At 44.5% G+C, this 16,134-nt stretch overlaps 1 protein-coding gene across 3 annotated transcripts in view; it reads right to left on the reverse strand.

Moving 5' to 3' along the window:
• The window catches only part of LOC149371602 (cell adhesion molecule Dscam1-like), a 246,127-nt gene that overhangs the window by 33,780 nt on the left and 196,213 nt on the right, over nucleotides 1–16,134 (reverse strand). For all 3 annotated transcript variants that reach the window (XM_089565866.1, XM_089565864.1, XM_089565865.1), the window contains 4 exons: nucleotides 14,690–14,809; nucleotides 2,547–2,726; nucleotides 1,603–1,750; nucleotides 604–752 (listed from right to left, as the gene is read on the reverse strand). In XM_089565866.1, coding sequence (XP_089421992.1) covers nucleotides 604–752; nucleotides 1,603–1,750; nucleotides 2,547–2,726; nucleotides 14,690–14,809 — 597 coding nt within the window. The remainder of the gene's footprint in view (nucleotides 1–603; nucleotides 753–1,602; nucleotides 1,751–2,546; nucleotides 2,727–14,689; nucleotides 14,810–16,134) is intronic.

The following is a 16,134-nucleotide window of genomic DNA, read 5'->3' on the forward strand; positions in this document are numbered from 1 at the left end:
CAGAGGGGCGCATTGCGCTGCGGCAGCACTCTGTCTTACTGATTTCAACTCATAGTAAGGCTGATATGATCAGCAGCGGCAACGAACAGCATATGTTAGGAAAAGAACCACGTTAACTCCTCTACAATTATTAGAAAGACTATAGAATGGTCAGAACACGATTACTTATACTATCGTATGCAAGTGCGGAGGTCTCAAACATGAGAAGGTGGTTTTCTTAAAAGTCGTGAATATCATAGCGGCCCTTCAACTGACACAGTGTTTTTCTGATGAGTTTATAACATGCAGTGATGCTCTCTTCCTGTGCTGCTTGCTCTATTGCCTTTTGCTGAAAGAAGGTGCAGCTTTCTCAGAATAATATTCTTGATTGGCCCTATTAGTAATACAAAGAGAGCAGCGATTCTTCTTTTTGTTATCGCGCCAAAAAAGAACACCATGTGCTGATGCGTTGCAATAAAGACAGCTACCTGGCTTCGGGTGTCAAGCTCTGGCTTCCCTTAAGCCGCATTTTTTGCAGAGCGCGTTGTCTTCCAAGTGCACTAGCAATGCTAGCCAACTACGAAAAAACAAATTTTGTGAGCAAATACAGGTTTACTAGTTTACCTTGAACCGTTAGTTGAATGCTCGTGGAGTCTTCCCCAAACTCGTTCGCAGCTTGGCAAGTGAAGACGGCATTGTCCGATCTTTCGGCCTGCTGGATAGTTATCTTGGAAACAGTGACGTCACCGCTTCTGTCCTCAACTCTGGAGTACCTGCGAAAAGAAGAAAAAAGCACAGGCCAAGCTAAGTAAAACCGTAAAAAAAGTGCTTTGAGCATGTATACTCATCTCGTTCAAAAGCAACATTCTTTCTGAGTAGCTGAATTAGGTATACTGGAGAAATTGCGCAGTTCGCAGTAATCCTCGCTTTCTACTCTATGTTGGAAGCAGTAAGAGGGAGAAAACTGCTTTGTATCTCGCTATGCCGGCAATGGCAACACGGCTGCGATGTCTTGGCACTTTCCGTTCTGCTCTTACGCAAAACAAGCTCTCCGGTCTTCTGAACCCTCTGCAGAGCCGGTGCGAGTGGCCTATTTTTTGTATTATTTGATGTGGGAAGACCAACAAGCTCCCCGGGCTTTAATACATGTGTGGCGAGATCTCGGCATCCTTGGGCAGTTTAAAAAACTGCTAGTTTACATTGGTTTTCGGCAATTCAGCTAATATAGCCCGCATTATAATAGGCACGCTGCCTAACCTAACGTTCGCTAAAGGACTTCACACGCAAAGAAATGAAGCACGGTGGCTCCAGTTCTCACATTCATTCCCAAAACGACAAAAACAGACTAAGAATTTCTTTCTACATTCAAGAGACAAACCGGCTAAAAAAAAAAACTGCAGAACGAGGCTCGTATTAACGCTTCAACATGTCGCCCCGACTTCGACTGCTACAATTAGTATTTCTCACCTTATTGCTTTTGAACCTGGCGAAAATTGTAAATCAGAATTTGTAAGTCGTTATTGAGTGGTTTAAAACAGAACGTCTTTTTGTAGACGCAATATCTCAAAAGTGCTTATATGAATGGAGGATTTCCGCAAGTGGCAATTCTCGAAGCATCCTCACCTGTGCTCCTTCAGCACATTGAGCGGCAGGTTGTTTTTCAGCCAATGGAATCGAATGGGTGGGTCGCCTTGGGCAGGGCAGGTCACTTCAGCGCTTTCGCCTCTTCTTACGGAGACTGTAGTGTATTTCCCAGCGAATCGAGGAGCACCTAGCGGTTAAAGGAAGATGAAAAGTGCAGCCCACAAAGGAGAGAAGAGTACAAGAAAAAGTGAATGGTACCAGAAACAAAACAATGAGCTGTCAGTCCAATGGCGATACATATTACTGTGAGGCGGTCACTACATTCCTTTTTTTTTATCGAAACGGGCGGTCTGTGTTAATTTCTGCTGGTACTGCTTGATGTGCAGACTAGCGATAAATTAAGAGCGTTGTACAAGTCAGGAAACATCACAAAACGAACACACAAAAGTGCGACCCTATCTGATACTGCGTTTGCTTACTGTGGACCTTAGTCTTTCTGATGTTTGGGCTTTTTTGTCTGAATTATAATATGAATAATATATGTTTATTTACATTTAAGTGTGCTTGAGTATAGACAGCCTGCTTTATCTATTATGCTTGCCAGGGTGGCAGGGCTATTGCATCATGGCAGAGCCATGTACATCTTCAGTATCATTGGAAACATCTTGTACAGCCGGCCAAATCTTTAGCTGGCGTGCGCGACGGCCGCTTTTTCTGTGCTCTTGCGCTTTGGGATGAAGCAAACTTTCAGAAAGTTCAGTATTAAGCACGGGCTTAATGAGCCTGTGCTTAGATTTGATATTTTCGCAAGTTTGCTCCGTCGTAAGCTACAGGACCACGGAAAACGCGGCCGTCACGCACGCCAGCTGAAAATTTTTCCGGCTGTACATCTTCAGTAGCATTGAAAATTCGAAATGTAACCTAACGCAGGCATGTATAAAGCACCAGATGTGCCTTTTAAGGGTTGTTTGCAGGGAACTCACTGCGCACGGTGAGCTGCAGCACGCGGCTGATTCCAGAGCCGACGCCGTTCGAGGCCTCGCAGAGGTAGAGTCCAGCGTCCCCAGGTTCGACGCTGCGTATGCTGAGCGTCCCGTTGACCAGGATGTGGATGTGCGAATTGCTGATGATGGTGCGGAACTGAGATGCTGAGCTTCCTGGCTCTGCGTAAGAGCAGACCTCGCAGATCAAATATGGAGCAATGCTGACGCGGGAACCATTTCTTTATATATTCAGATGGAGACCAACTCCAGTTGGGTACGTATTTTCTGTTCATGTAAGTCCTATCATCTACTCCCGAATTGCCTTCCTGAGAAGTGAGCTCTGAGACTAGCAGGGCAGTTTCCAACTTCTTAAATGAGTACTCTGAGGCCTATTTGAAGTATTTAATTACACACATACACACAAACGCGCACACGCACACACACGCAAACACATACGCACGCACGCACACGCGCGCGCGCACGCACACACGCACACACGCACTCACGCACTCACGCACTCACGCACTCACGCACTCACGCACTCACACACTCACGCACTCACGCACTCACGCACTCACGCCCTCACGCACTCACGCACACGCACACACACGCACACAAACACACTTTTTTTAGCTTGCGGAGGGAAACCGAACTCCGAACGCTCTTCGTGTCCAAACCGGTAGCATCAATTCAGTTCAATTCATTTATTTTCAACTTGCGTGTAACCTAATGCCCTTCTTCGGTGTAAAACAAGAGTCGAGGTCAGCTGCTCCTGCCTGAAACAAAATATTTAAAAAGGTGAAAAAAACCCATGATTCAAATTTTCTTTTTAGAACGTCGAAGAGACGTTTCCTAAATATTCTTTCCAGATTGATGGATTTGTAACATTGCAGCAAGTTTCCCAGTCGTTTTTACTTTAGCTTAGCGTTGGTTGTTCTTGCTGGCTACCAATCGATTCTGAGCGGTTGAGGGTAAAACGTGAGTAAGTAAATGAATCACTAAAAATACAAACATTCTTTTTCTATTTCCCTTTCTTCCTTTGTTTGATAAGTTTCTGCTTAGCGGAAAGAAGAAAAGAGGTGAAACAACCAAATGGAGGTCCTCAACAGTGAAGCTTCCAACCAGTGGGCGCGCTCTGAGCTCAAATAATCGGTCGTGAGAACTGGGATGAAAGGTGCACCTGCTGCTCGTCCACGGTGTGTTGAAAAAGACTGCCATGTTTGGAGATTCTAGGTTGTTTCTGTTTTTACTTTTTGATACGACGGTTTGCTCGTGCACGTGGAGATATATCTTTTTTTTATCGCTACTCTGCTACACGGAGATGTTATATTAGTTCGCTTCATGAGATACATTGTTCTTTTCTGTCAAAGCTTGTCAGCGTACATTGGTACGCGGCATTTTTCTGTAATTTTTGAAAATAAACGTGCTTTCTCCACATCGGCAAACCAAGTGAATGCAGGTACATTATTTTTTGTCTCGAACATTATAATGTTCGCGCTTACCCAAGCCAAGAAAAAAATCTATCTTGAGTATTGCTTGCAAGTGGCTATTTATTACGGCATCCCAAATTTTCAGTCGCGCCACTTTTATTCGACTTCTCCTCCCGTTTGCGTCTAGCCTCTTCGTCCTCGATTTTTTTAACTGGCGGCAAATACAAGCCACTATCAGCATGCAAGAATGCAATGGTATTGCATTTTATGAGAAGGGAAATTATTGTTTGCAACATAACATACTGCTCAGTAGTGGCAAAGACACGGAGTGAATTAAGCTTAGGATGTAGATAAATATGGTGCCAAAAAAATTAAATAAAATTTATATTATTGAGGGCGAACTCAGGCGCTTATCAGGAAGCAGAGAACCTTACAACGTTACATTCGTGGACGAGAAGTGCACGAGCGATGACGCGCGCATTTGGCATTCACAGAGATTATGGTGGCCGTATTTGTGTACCGGATTTTACTGGAATGCGATGCGCACAGATTTTCTCGCCAACACAAACGGCGCTCGAGACGCGGAATCACGGCTCACAAAACTTACACACAGCGGCAACATCTGCGGAGCAGTCGATGTCAGCAACCAGCCTCCGAAGAAGCCTGCAAAAACTACTGGATTTTAAGAAAATCACCGCAGCGACTTCTTCATTCTTATGACCGATGTCTTGGGGACCCAAAATTTTGGAACGGCAAAAGACTCAGGAGATGAAATATAAATACATATATCTTCGAAAACTATAACCACCCTAGGCATCACGACACTTGAAGAATACCTCTTGCACCGTTCAGTACATGAAAGACAAGGAATTAAAGGCTCATACCAGTGCTTTTGTGGTAGATACAAATGCGCATAATAGTTGTAATGTCAGGCGTTAGTTTTTAGTGCACACGCAATAAACGATGTTAATTAATGGCGAAAACTTCCTATACTGGGTCAAATAAAAGTGTCGATGCTTTTTAATCTCAAATATTACTGGTTTAACTTTTCGGGTTACTTCATGGAGGCATACACGCCAGCGTTTTGAACCAGGACACTTTGAGTGTACATTGATGAAAGTGCGTGGCTTTTTTTGCCGGCGAATCCTTCTTGCGCAGTGCACAAAGCAACTGCAACCGTCCGAAATCGAGCTTCGGCATATTTAATATTGGCTTAGGCTCCAAAAAACCGCCCTAAAAATTTACGGCCGAGAAATGTTAGGAAAAATTGGAGCGAATATCATCTGCTCACGTACGTAATGGCTAACCGGAAGTAAATGTGCGCTCTTGTAACGAACAAATATCAGCATGTTTGCTTAATTATATTCGCTATTTGCTTAAGAAAATAATTATTTTACGCTGCAACGTTTTCTCTGCTGCTCGGTTGAGGGAGAGTCGACAGTGAAAGAGAAAACAAATAAGCAAATATCTTAAAATAATAATTAATAACGGTGGATCAGAATCCCAAGCTAAAACTAATCAGTGTTCCTCTGTGTTCCATTTCATGACGTTTACTATTCATACTATCTATTAATGAGGTTACTAATCGTATTAGTTTAGCTCACTGTGCTTATACACTGCGTATACTGCCATGTCGTTATCTAGCAGGTTCGATAACAATACGTTTTTTGAATTAACTGCGGTTTTGATTAATGTATCGAAAAGATGTGGCTATAACCAGTTAGCCATTCATCACGCTAAAACAAAACTTTTAGTCTTCAAAAGTAGCCCGAAAATTATGTCGATTACATCTGCGTTAACCCTCTCATCTTGCATTATTCAAGCTTTTGGTAACTTTCCACGTATCCCGCTCTTTTTCTTCTATTGTGCTTTTATACACTCTCACGTCACTTAACGAATTGGTGCAAAGGGAAATACTTTTCTTTGCAATGTAGCGTCTGCACACCATTTACAAAACCAGGCCACCATTACTACATAAGAACAGCATTTTATGAGTCCACCAGCATTTTCAGTACCACCTAGCAATTGTGTTCTTTAAATTAAATGACGCTCTACATTTTCTGTTTCTTAATTCGATGCTGTTGACAAACCACAATTCTACCATATCTTCATCCAGTAACAATCCTCTACACCACAAAGCACATGCCAATTATGGAAAAATGATGTCTTTTGCAGCCATTTCATTTTCGAAGACGCTACCTTTAACACTAAAAATCTTAATTTCCTTGCCTGTATCCAAGAATAAGCTCAAAGTATTTTTGCTCGAATGCTGATGTTTGTTTTATACTTTTTGTAATCGTATTATATATGTTAGCGTGACTTAGGATTTTGTTTTTGTGCCGAAGTACCGATACGTTATTTTCTGCATTATCAACCGCTATGTTAACAGTTCTCTGGAAATAATCTATCGAGATTCCTGCTACAGCCATCTGACTGTGGGACCCACTTCTGTATACATATGAGCTTTTTTAAAAATGTTCGAACTCCTAAATATTGAAACCTTAAACAACAAAGTAAAGTAACGAAGGGATGAGCACTTTTTCCATCCCTGTAGAAAACTTTTTTTTATAATTTTATACTGTACAGCACGAGGCAATATCCAGTATCACTTCAGTTTTCAATGTTTTCCTGAAGAGCTCAGGTCAATATACACTTTACTAAATATTCTGCATGCATGTTTTGCGCAGTTCATAATGGGAACATTATATTTATTCAGCTGAGCACGCCATTGGCTCACAGATAAGCAGCTACGAAAAGCCTAAAATCCAAAGATAGGGACCATCATGCGCACTGTAGTTTCGCGGCAAACATAAAAGAAACCTTAAAGGTCAAAACATAGAATTAAAAGAATTTAATGTAGAATGAACGCGATCATTTTATTTTTGCTATTTAAATAAGCACAATCTTTCTTTAACTTATTAGGGGTCGATGAACTGCATGCGTGCGACATTGCAATATTAGTGTCACCATGAAATTAATAATGCCAGTACAGCTGTTCTCCACAACAAGCTGGTTACTCTTCAACATTCCTAATGCACTGGACGCAGCAGTCGATTCCACAGAAACTTTCGATCGAAGACATCATGCAGTTGCGAACGCCACACGAACACGCACGAAGCTAGCTCGTAGTAAGCAGTTAGTGCGAGCGCCCACAGAGAATAAGCCTGCGCTGAATCTCATTAAGAGCTCACTCTTTACCTGCGCTCTCGAAAGCTAAGAGGCTTTCACTGGAGATGCGCAGCGTCTGCTCGAATGTCGAAGTCCGACGAATTACTTATAAACTCGAAATTAGGCAAAGTTCGAGGGAGACAAGTTTCTCGCAAAGCTTGCGTAGTTGTACACCGAGTAGCGGTTTCAGCGTAATCTCGCCCGGATTCCCCAGCATCGTCCACGAGGCAGCGAGGGAGAAACCCGAGGCGGCAACGGCGAGATTGAGATGCCAGACACAGGCTGCCTTGCTCCCGCGCGCTTGGATGCGCTCCGCAGCCGCTGATACATTGGCATGCGGGATGGCAGGAAGTGGAGGAGGGGAAATGAACGAGAGAGAGAGGGAGAGCGATTGCGTTCTCCGCGTGATGAACGCCTCAGCGAACCCGCACCAACCATCTCGATATAGATTCGGAGTAACGTGCGATCGGCCGGAGGGAGCGATTCCGCGTAAGAGCCGAGGATAGCACCGCGGAATCGAATAACGCGCTGTGTGGACGGAAAGTGCTTGCGGTAATTTCCTTGAGCTGAAGCAGGCATCTCTCAATGTAATCTTGCACCCGACAGATATGTTTACCCGCTGTAGTTTAGGGAGAACGATGGTGGGAGCGCCAGAGAGACAGGTGCATAGGTGACGCCAGCGAGGTATCAACGCAATTTCGGCGCTCGTGCCCTTGCGTAAACGAAAGCGTAATGAGGTGCTGGGCGGCATTAACACGCTAGCTGAGTTCTCATTATGATCGAATAAAAAAGAAAAGGTTCCTAAACATACAAAATAATATCGCTGCCGGCATGCCTTACTATATTTACTTATGTTATGGCGGCTACTCGATGCGCGATGCATTGGCAGTTTTTAAACGACGGGAAATACTAGTAATTCAGCTAGCGTCTGGTTTTCACTATTTTTGGTAAAAGCCTGAAGATAATCTCTTGTTCACCTATGAAAATTGATTGCTACAATCCGCACCCTACCGAAACATTAACCAATAATATTTGTTCTTACATTGCGACATCTGTGAGTATACAGAGCTGCATTTCACACATAGCGGTGAGTTGATGGGAGTAAACGTGCCAAAACGACTCGGGATACGGGGGTTGCTGTAGTGACGTCCGCAGATAATTTTCGCCACCTGAGGTCCTTTAATGAGCACTCATATCGTAGAGTAGACGGGCCCTGGGCATTTCACACCCATCTCAATGCGACTGCCATGATCGGGATTGAACCCGCCTCTTTCGAGTAAGCACCCGAGCACCAGAACCATGGGCCCACCGCGGCGGCTAGTCTTTAACAATACCTTCTAGATGAAGGACATAGCCTGCCTCAAAAATGTCGAAATATTTTAAAGAATATACTTTGCTTCACGGCAGATGCGTGCTATTCCATTCATCCAGAACCAAGAAAAATGAAAAATATTTATTCTTGAAGACTCTCCCTGGCTTAAACTTGTGAAGCTGCGGAGGATACGACGAACAAATACGATATATCTTAGATTACGAAGCAGACTATAACCAGGTGACCGTCATCATAATCAGCCTGACTGCACTCAATGCGGTGCAAAGGCCTCTCTCATGTCCAATTAATTCTGTCCTTTTTCAGTTGTGGTCACCTTATCCATGCAAACTTCTTAATCTCATTCACCCACCTAACTTCCTGCTGCCCTCTGCTACGCATGCCTTCACTTGGAATCCACTCTGTTACCCTTAAGGATCAGCGTTTATCTTTCCTTCGCATTACATGCTTTGCCCAAGCCTATCTCTTCTTGATTTCGATTACTATGTAATTACCCGCGTTTGTTTCCTCAGCTACTCCGCTCGCTTCCGATCTCTTAACGTTACACCTATAAATATTTCCATATCTCGCTGCGTTATCATTAACTTAAGCTCACTCCTTTCGTTAGCCTCCACGTTTCTTCCCCATAGGTGATTACCGGTAGGATACAGCTGTTGTATACTTTTCTCATGAGGGATGTTCGTAAACTGCACATCATGATCTGAGAGAACCTACCATATGCGCTCCGCCGCCATATTCCTATTACTCAAGTTATTTCCCTCTCATGATCCGATCAGCGGTCACTATCTTCCCTAAGTAGACGTATTCTCTTATAATTTCCAGCATCTCGCTACCAAAAGTCAACTGCTGTTCCCCTGCTAGACTGTTGATTATTACTTTGGTTATCTGCATGTTATTTTATAAACCCACCGTTCTGCTCTGCCTGTCTAGCTCTTTGATCGTGTTTCCCAATAATCTCCTTATTGATTGATTGATTGATTGATTGATTGATTGATTGATTGATTGATTGATTGATTGATTGATTGATTGATTGATTGATTGATTGATTGATTGATTGATTGATTGATTGATTGATTGATAACAACTTTTATTTCAACCGATGTAGGAGGCCCCCTACTCCCCGTCCCTGGCACGCAGGCCTAGGGAACGGGGGACGGGACCTCCTCGACTAAAGACTGTCGAAGATACATTGTCTCTTCGCGGCTTCAGCCGCCAGGCGGACAGCTCGTTTCTGATCGGCGGTGTCCTCGCTTCACAGAAGGGCCTCCCAGGCTGCTCTACTCTTAATATTGTCCTCAGCACCCGGGAATCCAGGGAATTGCCAAATTATATGATCGAGGGTCCCCCTCGCTCCGCAGTTCTTACATTTGTCATCTTTTTTATCGTCTAACGTGGTTTGAAATAACCAGACGGGGTTAACAAAATTCCCGGCCTGTAATCGTCGCCAGGCGATGGCCTCTGTATTGGTTAAGTTTAGATGTGGTGGTGGCATTGGACGCCTGCCTAACCTGTAGTGCACGGCGATTTCCGCGTACGTTTGCAAACGTTCGTCCATCTCCTGGGGGTCGGGTAGCTCTACAGTTACCCGGAAGTAGAGATCTCGGGCTAACATGTGGGCCGCCTCGTTACCGGGGACGGATGTGTGTGCTGGGACCCAAATTAAGGAGATCTTGCCATCAATTTTGGCAGCGGACAGAATTCGAGCCGTTTCTGGCGAGACCCTGCCCTTTCCGATGTTGCAGATTGCTGTTTTGTTGTCACTAAGAATCAAACTAGCCTTGTTTCCGGCGCAAGCAAGCGCTATTGCGACCTCCTCGGCCGTATCTGTGTTTCTACTCCTAATGGAGGCGGCGGCGACTGGTGCACCTCGGCCGTCGACTACTGAGGCGACCGCCGCCCCCGACCTGCCACTCGATGTGTCCACGTAGGCAACCTAATTTGCCCTGAAATTCCCGGCCCTTTTAACCAGCGCCTCCACCCTCTTCTCCCGTCTTTCCCTGTGATGTTCTGGGTGCATGTTGCGGGGAAGGAGGGAACCGATGATATTCTCGCGACATTGTGGCGGTAGGGCGCCCTTGTCGCATACGCTCCTATCTACTTTTCGGCCGAAATCTAAGATGGTCCGGCCCGTATTCGTTGTACTCAGTCTTTCGAGCTGGGCGATTCGCACCGCCTCGGCGAGTTCAATCCAAGTATTATGCACCCCCATTTTCAACAGGCGGTCTGTAAAGGTGGAGATAGGTACGCCCAGCGCCCTCTTGACGCAACGCCGAATAATTGCGTCGATCTTCTCTCTCTCGTTTACCATAATATCGAGGAATGGCGTGGCATAGCATATTTGACTAATAATATACGCCTCCGTCAGTTTCAAGAGGCTGCCTTCTTTGAGGCCCCTGCCCTCCAGCGCTACCCACCTGAAGATCCTTGTTACTTGCGCAGCGTAGTTGCTGAGCTTCTTGATAGTTCCTTCTTTATAACCGCCCTCTTGGATAAAAAGTACGAGGATCCTGATGTGATTAACTTTCGGTACAGCTTTGCCCTCTACCTTAATTTCAAAATTCCAGTCGCGCTTGCACCGGAGCGCTTTCGGATTGTAAACAAAAAGTTCCAATTTCTGCGGCGAACACACAAGGCCCCTTTCGGCCGCGTAGGACACTACAGTGTCTGCCGTTGCCTGCAGCCGCTCTTCTATGCTACCGTCACTACCACTGTTCAACCATATGTTAATGTCATCTGCGTACAAGCTAAATTTTATGCCGTCTATATTCCTGAGTGGGGCGGGAAGGCCCCTCATTGCCACGTTAAAAAGGAAGCGGCAGAGCACCGATCCCTGCGGCGTAGTGACTTAGCAAGGCAACGTCATCAGCGAATGGCAGAAAACATAGGTATTCCTCATTAACTCTTATCCTGAACTGTTCCCTACTCATGTCTCGGAATTCCTCCTGTGAATAGGTGGCGAACGGCATTGGCGATATCGCGTCTCCTTGTCTGACACTCTTCATTATGTGAAGTTTATTGCTGACTTTATTCAGGACTGTGGGACTGTGCAATTTCTATAGATATCTTCCAGTATTTTCGCTTAAGACTCTTCTACAGCTTTATTCCGCAATTCCTGCGTGACTGCTGTGGCTTCAACTGAGTGCAGCGCATTCTCATGATCAATGAAGAGTATCTATAGGGGTTGGTTATATTTTGTGCATTTCGCTATCTTCTGATTTACAGTGTGAATATGATCTATTGTGGATTATCTTTTACCAAAGCCTACCTGATCATTTGGGTGATAGAAGTCTAAGGTTGTCCTGACTCTATCAACAGTTGCCTTCGTAAATACCTTGTAGGCAATGGACAGTAAGTTGATCGATCTGCAATTTTGAAGTCCTTGGCAACTACTTTCTTGTGAGTGTTAGCGTTCTTCGAAGCTTCTGGTACGCTCGAGGCCAAAGGCATTGCGGATAGAGGGTGGCTAGTTTTTCGAGCATGATTTCCCATCCGTACTCCAACAGATCTGCGGTTACTTGATCCTCACCGGCTGCTTTCTCCCTTCGCATTGCTTCTAAGGCTTCCATCGACACCCGGAGTTTTTTTATTTTTCCAAACCTGTGCTTAAATGCGTAGCAGCGGGTTTCGCTCCCCGGTCCTCTTTCACGCGAGGCGGATGCTCTACCTCTGCGCCATCATGACCAGGTGCTCAAGCAATTGATAACTGCGCCACGGTAGTCGTGAAGCCTGCCGCTCAAGCAAAGGCTTGATCACAGGAAATCAATAAGCTTTGCTGAGGCAATACTGTATGTGAAAAAAAAAAGCTTTAGGTGACGATGTTTGAAATAACTAAACAAAAATGGTACAAATCAGGCGATTGCACCTCTTTTTTTCCCTACTACGAGTTTAAACCTACGTACATGACATTCGAATAGATTTATATAACCGTAATCCCCAATATAACAATCAGTCTGCGTTACATACCTGGCCATGCTAAGATCAAGGGAAATGAGTCGGGTTAACAACGGACCCATGAAATTAATATACTTGATTTATCTGGACAAATAGATGTGCTCTTTCTGGACTTCAGCAAAGCTTTTGACAAAGTTCCCCATGCAAAGCTACTACATAAATTAGATAAAATTGGACTCCCATTTGGTATCATACAGTGGATATGTGCTTATCTCAAAAACAGAGAACAGATTGTTGATATTAGAAATTGTACTTCCAATGCTCGTCAGGTCACCTCAGGAGTCCCTCAGGGCAGTGTGCTAGGACCATTGTTATTTTTAATTTATGTTAACGACTTGATTGATGTTATTCCTGGTAATAAGTCCATTCGGTTATACGCGGATGATTGTGTTATCTTCAAGCAAATTGTGTCCCATGATGATCATTATGTGTTGCAAAGATGCCTTGCAGAAATTACTGACTGGTGTCCCAATTGGGGAATGGAGCTCAATGCGGAAAAAACTGTACTTTTACGCGTAACAAGAAAAAAATCTGCTAGCATTTTTGCGTACCAACTTGGAAATAGAACTGTCCTCGAAGTCGACAAATACAAGTACCTTGGCGTTACCCTTAACAATAAGCTTACAGGGTCAACTCATATCTCGGATGTTTGCTCAGCAGCGCTAAAAAATTGTGGTTCATAAATAGAAAGCTTAAAAACGCGCCTGTAAGGACTAAAATGTTAGCCTACAATGCAATAGTGAGATCGAAGTTAGAATATGCTTCCGAACTCTGGGACCCGCATACCATGAAAGACACCAAAGAACTTGAGCGAGTACAGAGAAAAGCAGTGAGATTTATATACGGGAAATATGCCAGGAAGGATTCGCCGTCCTCAATAATGTTACAAAATATAATACAGACACTTGAAATACGCAGAAAAATTAATCGTCTTGTACTACTACATAACACTCTTTCTGGAAAAAATAATATGACGCTACCAGCTTCCGTATGTCGGCCTTCTACGAGGAGAACACGACACAGTCATGAGTATTTCCTCACACCGATCTTCGCGAAAACAAACGCTTATAAGTACAGTTTTTTCCCTCAAACGGTAAACGATTGGAATTCACTTCCAATTAGTGTATTTCAGTCAAACGATTTCATGGCTTCATTGCAAAATCATTTTTGTGTAAATTAGCGATGTTGACGTTCTCATTTGTGCTTCTTTTTGTTCATTATGTTCATTTCATGTTGCATTGTATACGCTTTTCTGTGGTGTCTTGTTTGTGATATGCCCCTCCTGCTTGGGCCAAAGTATTGGCCTGCAGTATTACTAAATAATAAATAAATAAATATCCGGGCACCCTCTATCCGCTGACCAATTCCAACGTCAGTGGAAGGCGTTGCAACACAAAAAGCGCGAATAGCTGACCGCTACAAGAACACCAGAGAAAACCACAAAATTTTACCCAAACTCACCATCATTCGCCACGGTACAAGTACATCTGTTTCTCAAACATAAAAACGCTCTCCTCGACCTACTAAGCCTCTACAACTTCGGATGTCGCGACACAGCTCACTCTCCGAACTGTCCGCAGAGCACGGCAGACGCAGAACAAATTCGGTACGCATGTAACGCTTCCACTACCTCCCCTCATTTCTCTTACCCTTTCCGTCCTTCCTGGAGTGCTTCACTTCACCCGAGCCCAGTAGATGACCAACGGGCTTTAGCGGAACAAGCAATCTTTTTCACTTGCGCTTACTCTTGGCCTATAAATAAAATTTTTTCCCCTCCTCCGCGCAACGCTTTTCTTAGTGGTTGGCCTGGGAGCCCGACGTACTGAAATCACGGCATGTTCTTTTTTTTCCGCGGTTCAAGTGTGTTCAAACTGTGGAGCTGAAACGCCATACAGTTTTTCGCTCTCGTATGGAAGTCCTACAATTACGTACTACCGATGTGCAGTAGCAGATTTCTTCAGGTTCTGAACCTATATACGAACTCTTGTTAGGCAGGTCTTTGCAAGGCATTCTTTGCGCGCGAATTCATGCACACAGAAGCGCATGCGCGCGCAATGAGACGACCACGGGCCTTTTCCGATTGCGTGAGCATATGCAAAGGCACCCTTGGTGATATGATGATTAACTGGTTTTGACGAAATTATGGAGTTTTCGAGCGCAGCCACCAGGGCAACAGGGTGTACCCAAGAGCAGCCATATTCGGAAAGAACTCTCCTCGTACAGAGTGCCTGAAAAGTGAAAGCGCGATAGGTACTTGTAATTACCTGCGGCGCTTTTCCATCTGATGTGCGGCTGGGGAACACCGCTAGCCTGGCAGTCCACGTACACCGATCGGCCAGACACGGCTGTCGTGTCGTTTGGTTCCATGGACCAAGAGGGAGGCACTAGACACAAGAAAAAGATGTGCATCTTTTTGCGTTACCGCCATTAAATATCGCTATTCACTTTCTTACAAAAATGCAGCGCTGCCTTCTGCAAGATAAACTTTTTTGAAAATGGACGCCTTAAGGTTAGGTTTCTTCACACAAACTAAAGACACGAGAGATGAAGATGTGAGCCGTAGGTACCCTCTGGTTTATTATTCGTGTTTTTCATTTTTTACAAACCTATTTTAGGTGCTCAGTTCAGTGTTAAAATGTGTAATCAGCCGAAGTTATACAAAGTGGGCCTGTTTGCAAAAACACTTCACGGAGCGGCCATCGGTGCTTGCTGTAATATTAGGCTTGCGTAAACGTTGAAACCAGTCCAGCGCAAAAAAAAAAATGAGCTCGATACTGTTGTGTCATGTCCATGTTTGAGTAGCGGTGGTTGATCTCGAAGTTCCTAGACGCTTCAAGATATTTCCGGTCATGGCAGCCACCAAAAGCAGCGATGACGACACCGTTGCAGTCTGTTCGAATGCATTTATCAAAAGACCCTCGCCTACAGGCTCGCGAGAAGTGTGAGAGCAGAGAGTCGGTTATTTACAGCAAGTCTTTGCTAAAGGAGTGCTTTGTTAGCGCGCTGCTTTGTTTTAGAGTAAGTCATAAAGAAGATCTATGAATTTTTGTAGTTTTAAAATGCGGCAGCGAAAGGCTCATTGGCCACGAACTTGCGATTTCGCTGTGGCGGTGCTCCGAGGAGGCACAGAGAATGACCTTGAGCCGTTGACTGGCAACCGTCTCAGCTGGCGGACTCCGCGCGCTCGCCGCGCGTCTGGCATGACGTCACACCGCGCGCCTCACCGTGGAGTCGCCGCCGCTGTTTGGTATGACGTCACACCGTGCGCCTTGTCGTTGCGCTCGCCTCCGCTCGCTTCGCCAGCAGTCTAGCGGACTAACCTGGCGACTGCCAATTTCTTCTTTTTATTCATTTTGCTTGATCAATCATTTTCTTTTTTTTCATACCTGTTTGTTTTTATTGAAATAATTCAATAATCGCTCCACAAAAGACTTCCGCGCACTTTTTTAAGAAATGTGAAATTACCGCGTGGACTGGTAAAAAACCCCTTTACGCATGTTCATTCGAGCCTATGGATGTAACATCGATTGGTAAAGATATCTGTTATATCTCTTAAAACTCTACAATGCCACCATTAACAGCGCTAACCACAAAATATATTTTGTTCACAGCTTTAGGCGGCGCACTGAGTGTTATCGCGGAAAAATAGCAACGATTACTATTAAGGTAGTGTTTTCAATCGAAGTAAAGCTCACCAAATGTTCGCCTA

The sequence above is a fragment of the Amblyomma mixtum genome, chromosome 1, assembly GCF_055824585.1.
Source record: "Amblyomma mixtum isolate Tamu chromosome 1, ASM5582458v1, whole genome shotgun sequence".
Taxonomy (NCBI): Eukaryota; Metazoa; Arthropoda; class Arachnida; order Ixodida; family Ixodidae; genus Amblyomma; species Amblyomma mixtum.